The sequence below is a fragment of the Salvelinus sp. IW2-2015 genome, linkage group LG16 (assembly GCF_002910315.2).
Source record: "Salvelinus sp. IW2-2015 linkage group LG16, ASM291031v2, whole genome shotgun sequence".
NCBI lineage: Eukaryota > Metazoa > Chordata > Actinopteri > Salmoniformes > Salmonidae > Salvelinus > Salvelinus sp. IW2-2015.
The window spans coordinates 31,796,701-31,810,115 of record NC_036856.1 but is presented as its reverse complement, the minus strand read 5'-3'; the positions used below and the strand labels follow the sequence as shown (position 1 = coordinate 31,810,115).

General features: G+C 46.5%; 1 protein-coding gene across 1 annotated transcript in view; it reads right to left on the bottom strand.

The window, feature by feature from the left end:
• Window positions 1-6: 6 nt before the first annotated feature.
• Window positions 7-13,415, bottom strand: part of LOC111975466 (rho GTPase-activating protein 39-like) — a 201,781-nt gene continuing 188,372 nt past the window's right edge. The window contains exons 11-14 of the mRNA XM_070447670.1: window positions 2,441-2,640; window positions 1,496-1,587; window positions 427-596; window positions 7-283 (exon numbers count right to left, since the gene is read on the bottom strand). Coding sequence (XP_070303771.1) covers window positions 89-283; window positions 427-596; window positions 1,496-1,587; window positions 2,441-2,640 — 657 coding nt within the window. The 3' untranslated portion in view covers window positions 7-88. The remainder of the gene's footprint in view (window positions 284-426; window positions 597-1,495; window positions 1,588-2,440; window positions 2,641-13,415) is intronic.

Genomic DNA, 13,415 nt, shown 5'->3' with positions numbered 1-13,415 from the left:
TGGGTGATGGAGCAGGGTTTGGGGGGCTATAGCAGGGCGATGGGGGTCCTGTGTCGTTGGCCTGGGTGATGGAGCAGGGTTTGGGGGGCTATAGCAGTCTGTCCATGAAGCTAGTGTCGAGGCGCTGGATGAGCACGCGGATGAAGGACATCTCTTTGCGTGTGTTCTCAAAGATGATGCGTGGGTCGTCTGACTGGCAACGCAGGCAGTTAGGGGCCATCACCATGGCCAGGTTGTTCACATCCATCTTAGTGATCACCACGTTGGCAGGCTGGCCAAACACCTGGAGGGAGAGAGAGAGATGATAATGGGTGTGTTTGATTGTGTGTGTGTTTGCTACCTATAGGAAGTGGGTGATGTTGAAGTTGATAGTGTGTATTTGGAACAGAGGATGAGTTTGGAGCAGATGATGTGTGTGTGTGTTACCTGTAGAAAGCGTATGAGGTAGCAGAGCACCAGCTTGTTGATGTGAGGAAGGCCCATCACTACGTTGACTGCAGCCTCAGGGTCATCATAGTGAGTGATACACTCCTCATAGAACTCATGAGGAATCAACGGCTCCTCCAACTCCCTGTACCACAACTTCAACAGAGAGGCTGGTTGGGTTGTGGGGGGTGGGGTGGGAATAAGGGGAGCAGAGAGGGGGGAGAGAGAAGGGGAAAAGGGGTAGAATTGGAAAAGGGAGACGGTGAGAAATAGTTATTTTTGGGCTCTAGCTATCTGTATGTACAGTGTAAGTAAATTTTTTACAAATTCATTGACAGTCCAATCAGGAGACAGAAACAGTTGACTGGTCAGACACACAGCACCCCTCTACGCAATGACACTAATGCCTTAATCACACACAGAACAGACCAGAAGAACACCATCACACTTCTCTATGTGTGAGTGTGTGCTCATCCATGTCTGTGTTGGTAATAGAGTTGTGACTGATGATGACCTCGGCCAACCTCCACACAGGATTGCTCCTTCTTTTCTGCTATGAAATCTATTTTATTGTTATTTATAAAAATTGCAGTAGTTTAGCAGCAGGCCCATTCAGTGTGTCAGTGCGTGGTGGGGGGAATGTGTGTGTGTGTGCTGAGGGTGGGTCATCCAATCATGTTGACCTGCTGCTGCAGCTCCTAACATGCTTTGGTGTTGGGGCTATTAATATTCAGAGAGAATTAGAACACTGCAGAGGGCCTGGGGCTAGGGGAGGGTTGGAGAGAAGGGGAGGGCCTGGGGCTAGGGGATGTCTCTTATACACATCTAGATGTGTATAAGAGACAGGGCTAGGGGAGGGTTGGAGAGAAGGGGAGGGCCTGGGGCTAGGGGAGGGTTGGAGAGAAGGGGGAGGGCCTGGGGCTAGGGGAGGGTGGGAGAGAAGGGGGAGGGTCTAGGGCTAGGAGAGGGTGCATAGCCATTACTATGTACCCGTACTCCCCATTTAAAGTGCCACCAGCAATCACTGGTGTACAGTGTGTACGGCGTGTGTGTACGGTGTGTGTATTACCTGGGATGTGTGGGTCCTCCAGGTCCGTGGGGATCTTCCATTGGTCCACTTGCAGCTTGAGAGCGTTGACCTCATCTATGTCACCTGGAACCCTGTGAGGTCAGGGGTCAGAAACACATTAGACTCCTCCTTCCTTCCTCACAGCACCCTTTACCAATCCCTTTAGCTCATTCATGTATCTCTCTTCCTCCGTCTGGTCTCCATTAAGTACTAGGGCCCAGATTAACAAAATCTTCTTCAGACATTTCTTCTTAACTGCCTTTTTCCTTAACTATTTTATTGGTCATATACACGTGTTTAGCAGATGTTATTGCGGGTGTAACGAAATGTTTGTTAAGCAAAGTTGCTATTCCTCAAAAAGGTTATTGGAAATGTTCTTGTGCTATTTCTTCTGTTTCTCCTTAAGCAAAAAGTTAAGGAGAAATTAGATTCTTGAAAATAAAGTTGTTGGAAATGAATTCCAAGATAGCTAAACCATTGTCTTAAACTCAGGGCTCATGAAAGCAATTGAACCTGTTAATTCACACAAACTTCATCTGAAAGTTTCAGTATTGATTATTTTAAACCCAAGAACATGATTTAGAACAGTAATATCAGTATGAAATATGCTTACATGATTGCCATTGCTAGCTAGATAGCTAGCTGAAACGGTTGCCTAACAACAAGAAGATATTTGAGAAGTTTGTAAGAAAATCATTACATCTTAAGATATTGTTGAGGAATTGCACTTACGAACTATCTTATGAACTTCTTTTTTTTTTTCATAAGAAGTTTCTTAAAGTTTTGCATAAGAAGTGTTTTGTGAATCTGGGCCCAGGACCTTCACTGACAGACATGTCTAATACTACTAACTCCTCCCTCCTTCCCTTTACCCCAATTCCACTCCTCCCTCTCGCCCTCCCTACCTCTCTCCCTAGTGTTAGTGAGTGAGAGGTAGGTACTGACCTGAAGATGCCCTCTATTTGGTCTCCATTAAGACCCAGGACCTCCTCAGAGAGGCGTGTCTGGACCCAGGGCAGCTGGCTGTCGGGGTAACGCTCCTTCTGCAGTGACATCACTTCCTCCAGGGAAGAGCCAAACATGGAGGGGCTGAAGATGGCGTTCCTGGCGTGTTTGATCTCCTCCAGACACGGCTTCTGCAACCCCTGGATTACAACACAGGCAGATACATCAATCAATATATCAATTAATCAATCAATCAAATGTATTTTATGAAGCCCTTTTTACTTCAGCAGTTGTCACAAAGTGCTTAAAGTTATCCGGCCTAAATGCCAAAGAGCATGCAATGCAGAGGCAGAAGCAGAGTGGCCTGGAAAAGTTCCCTAGAAGGAAGGAACCTAGAGAGGAACCAGGTTCAGAGAGGTGGCCCATCCTTTTCGGGTAGAGATTTAGAGTACATTTGTTTTTTTCTATAAACTAGGGTACCAGTGAGGATTTCCTACACTGGACATTAAGATACAAAAGGGGGATCAATACAATTCACAAGTTGATTTAAAACCTATGTTTAACCCTTTATCATGGTTGGTTTTTCAGCGGCAGGGACTGGGAGACTAGTCAGGATCGAGGCAAAGATGAACGGAGCAAAGTACAGATAGATCCTTGATGAAAACCTGCTCCAGAGCGCTCAAGACCTCAGACTGGGGAGAAGTTTCACCTTCCAACAGGACAACGACCCTAAACACACAGCCAAGACAATACAGGGGTTGCTTCAGGACAAGTCTCTGAATGTCCTTGAGTGGCCCAGCCAGTGCCCGGACTTGAACCCGATCTAACATCTCTGGAGACCTGAAAATAGCTTAGCAGCAACGGTCCCCATCCAACCTGAGAGAGCTTGAGAGGATCTGCAGAGAAGAATGGGAGAAACTCGCCAAATACAGGTGTGCCAAGCTTGTAGCATCATACCCAACAAGACTCAATGCTGTAATTGCCGCTAAAGTTGTTTCAACAAAGTACTGAGTAAAGGGTCTGAAWACTTATGTAAATGTGATATCACTTTTGTATTTTTTATAAATTAACAAAAATGAACAGTTCTGCCATAATATAACACTACGGCTCTTGAGGCGAAGCCCAAAGTCACATATTACACACTATATTTAGCAACTGCGTGTTTACTGAAAAATAATGGTATGACCTTCATAAATGTATCTAAATTAATTATTGAGAAACTGAAAATAAGTATGAAAATATCTCCAAGTTAATAAGAAATATGTTGGATTCAAGTCTCTATCTCAACCAAAAAGAAAAGTTAAAGAATATGATTAAATCAAATCATACTGTACTATAGTGCATTTAAAGTATGATTTGATTTATTCCTATTCTTTAACTTGGTGAATCAAACATATCAATTATACATTTTAAGGGGAAAAGAGAGCATGGTTAAAGGATGGGGAAAAGGGAAGAGAGAGAGAGAGGGATAGAAAGTGAGAGCGTTCAGTGGGTTTGCTCTTCCTTCACAAGGGCATAATCAGTACTATTAATCCCCCCGGTAGAGGCTCTGCTCTGGGGTTAATACCAGTCAAACACTGTGCCTCAGGCTACATGCTGCATTCAGGGTGTGTATATGTGTGAGTCCACCAAGTGACAAACTGTCTCTATTACCACCCTGCAGAGATGCTGGCACATGCTACATGCCTCACACACGCTATGCCAACCACCAGTGCCCGCTATCACAGGCTGACATCGCCACGGGTGATAGGAAACAGGAGCACACGCACGCACGCACGCACGCACGCACACACACACACACACACACACACACACACACACACACACACACACACAAACATTTAATTACACTACCCACCACTATCAATCCATATTTTCACTCTTTCATTCCCTGTCTATTCGTCTTCCTCCCTCTCCCTCCCAATCAATTCCTCTCCACTGCTCCTTTGCTCTGATCCTCCCTCTATCCCTTGGTCTCACTCTCCATCTGTCTTTCCTCTGTCCCTCATCTGCCCTTTCCTTCAGTTCAGCCCACTGTCTGTTTCTGCCTCAAAAGATAGTGTAGACAGCAGATGACCGCTTCACTGGCCCCCTCCTGTGGTCGGAAAGAGAGAAGCACCATTCCATGACAGGAAGTAGAATTATTGCTCCATGGTCACATTGGGGCCTGTTTGAGAGGATGTCATGTTAGCAAACATTCAAATAAAAATGTATTGTGATGTATAACTGATATTATTGTCTGTCAGATAGAATAAAGAATCACGTCAACTCTATTCATTCTATTTCAATCTCCAATATTCAAAATATTTCACATGAACTGAGCTAGATGTAGCCCACTGGGCACAAACTGGTTAAATCAATGTTGTTTCACCTAATTTGTCAACGTATTGTGATGTGGAATCTACACGGAAAATACATTGAATTAGAAAAAAGTAATTAGCGTAAACTATTGTTAAGAGGATAACATTTCAACCACAGGATTATGTCATCATGGTAACCAACTTTCAAAATAGACAAACCTTGCATAAAATATGTTGAATTTGTACCTTTGAAACAACGTAGGGCTGGGCGGTATACCGTGTTTTACTATATACCGGCATTGATGAACGGACCGGTTTGGGTTTTTACTTTACCTTCTATAACAGTATTTGAATGTTTGGTTTGTTAAATGTGATACGCCGTGTGTAATGTCAATTTGTATAGTTTACTCCACTACTTGAGTCATCCCTCTCTGCTCTCTCAATTTAATTCAATTCAAGGGGCTTTATTGGCATGGGAAACATATGTTTACATTGCCAAAGCAAGTGGAGTAGATAATATACAAAAGTGAAATAAACAATAAAAATGAACAGTAAACATTACACTCACAGAAGTTCCAAAAGAATAAAGACATTACAAATGTCATTTTATGTATATATACAGTGTGGTAACGATGTACAAATGGTTAAAGTACAAAAGGGAAAATAAATAAGCATAAATATGGGTTGTATTTACAGTGGTGTTTGTTCTTCACTGGTTGCCCTTTTCTTGTGGCAACAGGTCACAGGTCTCTCTCTCTCTCCATGCCACTTTCCACACAGACCTAGTGCTGCTTGACCATGAGACACTTGCGTTCACAATGTTGATGACAACGATGTTGTTTCCACTTTGATCTTAATATAAATCCACACGCGTTCTATAATTACAATATTAGTTTGTGTTTCTTACATCTGCAAACAGCTAGTTTGTATTTTCTTAGCAAGTTAAGCTAAATCGTGTTAGCCACTAATGCTAATCGCTAGTTAGCTGGCTAGGTAACAAGCTAATAAAAGTTGTGAGTTAGAGCAAACGTAGCTAGCTAATACAGCCTGATACCAGTGCTGGTGGAGGCTTAAATCAGCATGTTGTTTGTGCAACAGTATCTTCTAAATCAAAGAGGAATAGGCAAAGCATGAATATGTTGGCTACATGAATAAAGATTTAATGTAGCCAAAGATTATAGGGTCCCCTAGGAAACACTGAACATCACTTTGGTTTCTACCCTGTCACAATAACTCGTCCATGGCATTTTCATTCATTGTCATGTCAAACAACACTGTATTCAAAGTGCCCACTACTTTTTATATTCTAACTATAGAATTAGAATAAACTTTATATTTCCATGATTCCAAAAGTTCAACAAGTGTTTTGATCTAAATCGCAACTGCAACATTTGGTTAGAAATAAGGACTCGTTTTCAAATCAAATCAAATTTTATTTGTCACATACACATGGTTAGCAGATGTTAATGCGAGTGTAGCGAAATGCTTGTGCTTCTAGTTCCGACAATGCAGTAATAACCAACAAGTAATCTAACCTAACAATTCCACAAACTACTACCTTATACACACAAGTGTAAAGGGATAAAGAATATGTACATAAAGATATATGAATGAGTGATGGTACAGAACGGCATAGGCAAGATGCAGTAGATGGTATAGTGTACAGTATATACATATACATATGAGATGAGTAATGTAGGGTATGTAACATTATATTAAGTGGCATTGTTTGAAGTGGCTAGTGATACATTTTTACATAATTTCCATCAATTCCCATTATTAAAGTGGCTGAGTTGAGTCAGTATGTTGGCAGCGGCCACTAAATGTTAGTGGTGGCTTTTTAACAGTCTGATGGCCTTGAGATAGAAGCTGTTTTTCAGTCTCTCGTCCCTGCTTTGATGCACCTGTACTGACCTCGCCTTCTGGATGATAGCGGGGTGAACAGGCAGTGGCTCGGGTGGTTGTTGTCCTTGATGATCTTTATGGCCTTCCTGTGACATCGGGTGTGTAGGTGTCCTGGAGGGCAGGTAGTTTGCCCCCGGTGATGCGTTGTGCAGACCTCACTACCCTCTGGAGAGCCTTACGGTTGTGGCGGAGCAGTTGCCGTACCAGGCGGTGATACAGCCCGACAGGATGCTCTCGATTGTGCATCTGTAGAAGTTTGTGAGTGCTTTTGGTGACAAGCCGAATTTCTTCAGCCTCCTGAGGTTGAAGAGGCGCTGCTGCGCCTTCTTCACAACGCTGTCTGTGTGGGTGGACCAATTCAGTTTGTCCGTGAGTGTACACCGAGGAACTTAAAACTTTCCACCTTCTCCACTACTGTCCCGTCGATGTGGATAGGGGGTGCTCCCTCTGCTGTTTCCTGAAGTCCACAATCATCTCCTTTGTTTTGTTGACGTTGAGTGTGAGCTTATTTTCCTGACACCACACTCCGAGGGCCCTCACCTCCTCCCTGTAGGCCGTCTCGTCGTTGTTGGTAATCAATCCTACCACTCTAGTGTCGTCCGCAAACTTGATGATTGAGTTGGAGGCGTGCATGGCCACGCAGTCGTGGGTGAACAGGGAGTACAGGAGAGGGCTCAGAACGCACCCTTGTGGGGCCCCAGTGTTGAGGATCAGCGGGGTGGAGATGTTGTTACTACCCTCACCACCTGGGCGGCCCGTCAGGAAGTCCAGGACCCAGTTGCACAGCGGGCGGGGTCGAGACCCAGGTTCTCGAGCTTGATGACGAGTTTGGAGGGTACTATGGTGTTAAATGCTGAGCTGTAGTCGATGAACAGCATTCTCACATAGGTATTCCCTTGTCCAGATGGGTTAGGCAGTGTGCAGTGTGGTTGCGATTGCGTCGTCTGTGGACCTATTGGGTCGGTAAGCAAATTGGAGTGGGTCTAGGGTGTCAGGTAGGGTGGAGGTGATATGGTCCTTGACTAGTCCTCTCAAAGCACTTCATGATGACGGAAGTGAGTGCTACGGGGCGGTAGTCGTTTAGCTCAGTTACCTTAGATTTTTGACAGGAACAATGGTGCCCTCTTGAAGCATGTGGGAACGCAGACTGGATAAGGATTGATTGAATATGTCCTTAAACACACCAGCCAGCTGGTCTGCGCATGCTCTGAGGACGCGGCTGGGAATGCCGTCTGGGCCTGCAGCCTTGCGAGGGTTAACACGTTTAAATGTTTTACTCAACCTCGGCTGCAGTGAAGGAGAGCCGCAGGTTTTGGTAGCGGGCCCGTGTCAGTGGCACTGTATTGTCCTCAAAGCGAGCAAAAAAGTTATTTAGTCTTGTCCTGGGAGGCAAGACATCCTGGTCCGCGACGGGGGCTGGTTTTCTTTTGTAATCGTATCCGTGATTGACTGTAGACCCTGCCACATACCTCTTGTGTTCTGAGCTGTTTGAATATTGCGACTCTACTTTGTCTCTATACTGGGACTTAGCTTGTTTGATTTGCCTTGCGGAGGGAATAGCTACACTGTTTGTATTCGGTCATGTTTCGCGGTCACTTGCCCTGGTTAAAAGCAGTGGTTCGCGCTTTCAGTTTCACGCGAATGCTGCCATCAATCCACGGTTTCTGGTTGGGATGTTTAATCGTTGCTGTGGGTACGACATCGTCAATGTACTTTCTAATGAACTCGCTCACCGAATCAGCGTATCGTCAATGTTGTTGTTGCCGCAATGCGGAACATATCCCAATCCACGTGATCGAAGCAGTCTTGAAGCGTGGAATCAGATTGGTCAGACCAGCGTTGAACAGACCTGAAGCGCGGGAGCTTGCTGTTTTAGTTTCTGTTTGTAGGCTGGAAGCAACAAAATGGAGTCGTGGTCAGCTTTTCCGAAAGGAGGGCGGGGGAGGGCCCTTATATGCGTCGCGGAAGTTAGTATAACAATGATCCAAGGTTTTACCAGCCTGGTAGCACAATCGATATTGCTGATAGAATTTAGGGAGTTTTGTTTTCAGATTAGCCTTGTTAAATCCCCAGCTACAATGAATGCAGCTCAGGGTGTGTGGTTTCCAGTTTACAGAAGAGTCAGATAAAGTTCGTTCAGGGCCATCGATGTGTCTGCTTGGGGGGAATATGTACGGCTGTGATTATAATCTAAGAGAATTCCCGTTGTAGATAATGCGGTCGACATTTGATTGTGAGAGAATTCTAAATCAGGTGAACAGAATGACTTGAGTTCTGTATGTTGTTGATGATCACAACACGTCTCGTTAATCATAAGGCATACACCCCCGCCTCTTCTTACCAAGAAAGATGTTTGTTTCTGTCGGCGCGATGCGTGAAAGAAAACCAGCTGGCTGCACCGACTCCGTTAGCGTCTCTCGAGTGAGCCATGTTTCCGTGAAGCAAGAAACGTTACAATTCTCTGATGTCTCTTGGAATGTTACCCTTGCTCGGATTTCATCAACCTTATTGTCAAGAGACTGGACATTGGCGAGTAGTATGCTAGGGAGTGCGAGCGCGATGTGCCCGTCTCCGAAGCCTGACCAGGAGACCGCTTCGTTTGCCCTTTTACGGCGTCGTTGTTTAGGGTCGCCGCTGGGATCAGATCATTGTATTGGGTGGAAGGCAAAACACAGATCCGTCGGGAGAGTCATATTCCTGGTTGTAACGATGGTGAGTTGATGTTGCTCTTATATTCAGTAGTTCCTCCCGACTGTATGTAATGAAACCTAAGATTACCTGGGTACCAATGTAAGGAATAACACATAAAAAACAAAATACTGCATATTTTTCCTAGGAACGCGAAGTGAGGCGGCCATCTCTGTAACGACAGTCATATTCGTTCTCCTCCTCAGACAGGAGGGAGCATGGGTCGGACCAACACGCAGCGAGGTATGTAGACATAAATGATTTATTTAATGAAGACGAACTCGAAAAACACTTGCATAAACTACAAAACAACAACGACGTTAAACAGACCTGAACTTGTGAAACATAAAAAACAATGAACGCACGAACAGGAAAGAACGAACGAAATGAATGCATGAATGAATGAATGAAATGAACGAACTAGACGAGACAGTACGCGTGTGGGTGCAATAAACACAGACACAGCGACAATCACCCACAAACAAACAATGTTGAAACCACCTACCTTAATATGGTTCTCAATAGAGGAGATGAAAACCACTAATTGAGAACCATATCAGGTCACCCATTTACCAACATAGAAACACATAACATAGAAATGCCCCCCACACTCACGCCCTGACCGACTAACACAATAAACAAAACAGAAAACAGGTCAGGAACGTGACATAACCCCCCCCTCAAGGTGCGTACTCCGGACGCACTACCAAAAGTCTAGGGGAGGGTCTGGGTGGGCATCTGACACGGTGGTGGCTCAGGCTTGGACGAGGTCCCCACCCCACCATAGTCAATCCCAGCTTCCGTAGCCTCCTCAGGTGGCGACCCTCGCCACCGACTTGACTGGAACCCTAGACCTGGGTCCCCGCTGGACTTAGGGGCAGCCCCGGACTGAGGGACGCTCCGGACTGGCTGGCGATGCCGGGCTGGCTGGCTCTGGCGATCTGGCTGGCTGGCTCTGGCGGATCCTGGCTGGCGAAGGCTCTGGCGGATCCTGGCTGGCGGAAGGCTCTGGCGGATCCTGGCTGGCGGAAGGCTCTGGCGGATCCTGGCTGGCGGAAGGCTCTGGCGGATCTGGCTGGCGGAAGGCTCTGGCGATCCTGTCTGGCGGAAGGCTCTGGCGGATCCTGTCTGGCGGAAGGCTCTGGCTGCCTCCTGTCTGGCGGAAAGCTCTGGCTGGTCCTGGCTGGACGGCTCTGGCTGGTCCTGGCTGGACGGCTCTGGCTGGTCTGGCTGGACGGCTTGGCTGGTCTGGCGACGGCTCTGGCTGTCCTGGCTGGACGGCTCTGGCTGGTCCTGGGAACGGCTCTGAAGGCTGGTCCTGGCTGGACGGCTCTGAAGGCTGGTCCTGGCTGGACGGCTCTGAGGCTGGTCCTGGCTGGACGGCTCTGGCTGGTCCTGGCTGACGGCTCAGGACAGACGGACAGCGCTGGGCAGGCAGGCAGCTCAGACTGCGCTGGAAGGCAGGCAGTTCAGACTGAGGCTGCGCTGGAGAGAGGAAAGCTCTGACAGCGCTGGACAGGTGGAGCAGCTGGAGAGAGAAACCCGGAGAGACAGCCTGGTGCGGGGGGCTGCCACGGAGGACTGGTATGGGGTGCGGGGGTGGCACCGGGACACGGACCGTGAAGGAGGACACGCGCTCTTGAGCACCGAGCCTCCCAACCCTACCAGGTTGAATGGTCCCCGTAGCCCTGCCAGTGCGGCGAGGTGGAATAGCCCGCACTGGGCTATGCAGGCGACCGGGGACACCACCTGTAAGGCTGGTGCATGTACGCCGGCCCGAGGAGACGTACTGGAGGCCAGATATATTGGGCCGGCTTCATGGCACCCGGATTCGATGCCAACCTAGCCCTCCCAGTGCGGCAGGTGGAATAGCCCGCACTGGGCTTAGCACGCGTACTGGGGACACGTGCGCTCCACGCATAACACGGTGTCTGACCAGTACGACGCCTCTCACACCACGGTAAGCACGGGGAGTTGGCTCAGGTATCCTACCCGGCTTTGCCACTCCCCTCGTGTGCCCCCCCCCAAGAAATTTTTGGGTCTGACTCTCGGGCTCCCAACCGCGTCGCCGCGCTGCTCTCCTCATACCAGCGCCTCTCTGCCTTCGCTGCCTCCAGCTCCGCCTTGGGACGGCGATATTCCCCTGGCTGAGTCCAGGGTCCTTTGCCGTCCAGGATCTCCTCCAAGTCCAGGAGGTCCTGGGATTTCTGCTGCAGCTGTCGCTGTGCTCCTCCCGCGCTTGATCCTTTGTTGGTGGGTGATTCTGTAACGACAGTCATATTCGTTCTCCTCCTCAGACGAGGAGGAGCATGGGTGGACCAACACGCAGCGAGGTATGTAGACATAAATGATTTATTTAATGAAGACGAACACGAAAAAAACACTTGCATAAACTACAAACAACAAACGACGTTAAACAGACCTGAACTTGTGAACATAAAAACAATGAACGCACGGACAGAACGAACGAAATGAATACATGAATGAATGAATGAATGAATGAATGAAATGAACGAACTAGACGAGACAGTACCGTGTGGTGCAATAAACACAGATACAGCGACAATCACCCACAAACAAACAATGTGAAACCACCTACTTAATATGGTTCTCAATCAGAGGAGATGAAAACCACCTGCCTCTAATTGAGAACCATATCAGGTCACCATTTACAACATAGAAACACATAACATAGAAATGCCCACCCCACACTCACGCCCTGACCGACTAACACATACAAAACAAAGAAACAGGTCAGGAACTGGACTGACATCTCGGTCGGCCGCCGGAAGTAGAAAGTTTTTGGCCCAGTATCGTGGCAGAATGATGTGCAGGAAATGCAAAATTTATGGAAATGCAGGAAATTATTTTAGGTTGAAGTTGAATTTGAACAGTATAAAACAATCAGAAAGGAGAAGACCCCTTGAAATAATTTAGAATGTATGTGTTGCCAGACCTAGGATCACTCACTACTCATAAAGCACCCTAGGATCACTCACTACTCATAAAGCACCCTAGGATCACTCACTACTCATAAAGCAAATGTAGAACTTTTATTAATCAAAAATATAAAATACCGTCAAATACCGTCATACCGTCAAAGATTTGAAAAATACCATGATATGATATTTTGGCCATATCGCCCAGCCCTAAAACAACATCAGATCTTCAACGTAATATCCACTATAAGAACCGTACCCAATTCGCCACGTTGAAATGACGTGTTGTGCCCAGTGGGAGGCTAGTAGTCTGGTTTACACAGGGATATTAGATGGTCTAGACCAGGTGTACTCAAGTACTATTTGAGAAGGTCCGATCACACAAATTTCCTGGGTGGCAAACGTCCGGATGGATAATGTAATTTATCGGCGTAGTAACAAACCCCCACCTTACAACCCATGCGACCCCATGTATTCACATCCCTTGCAGGCGGATAAAAAATGTTGCAGTTTTAAAGCAAATTTCCTGCAATTCTACAAATTTTGCATGGGGCAGAGATTTATTTTGCTGTTTTAAAGCTAATCTCCTGCAATTTTACACATTATTCCAAAAATATCTACAGTGCATTCGGAAAGTATTCAGACCCCTTGACTTTTTCCCCATTTTGTTACGTTACAGCCTTATTCTAAAATGTATTACATTGTTTGTTTTCCTCACCAATCTACACACAATACCCCATAATGACAAAGCAAAAACAGGTTTTAGAATTTTTTGAAAATGTCTTAAAAATAAAAAACTGAAATATCACATTTACATAAGTATTCAGACCCTTTACTCAGTACTTTGTTGAAGCACCTTTGGCAGCGATTACAACCTCAAGTCTTCTTGGTTATGATACTGCAAGCTTGGCACACCTGTATTTGGGGAGTTTCTCACATTTTTCTTTGCCGATCCTCTCAAGCTCTCTCAGGTTGGGTGGGGAGCGTTGCTGCACAGCTATTTTCAGGTCTCTCCAGAGATGTTTGATCAGGATCAAGTCCGGGCTCTGCCTGGGCCACTTAAGCACATTCAGAGACTTGTCCTGAAGCCACTCCTGCGTTTATCCTGGCTGTGTGCTTCGGGTCTTTGTCCTGTTGGTAGGT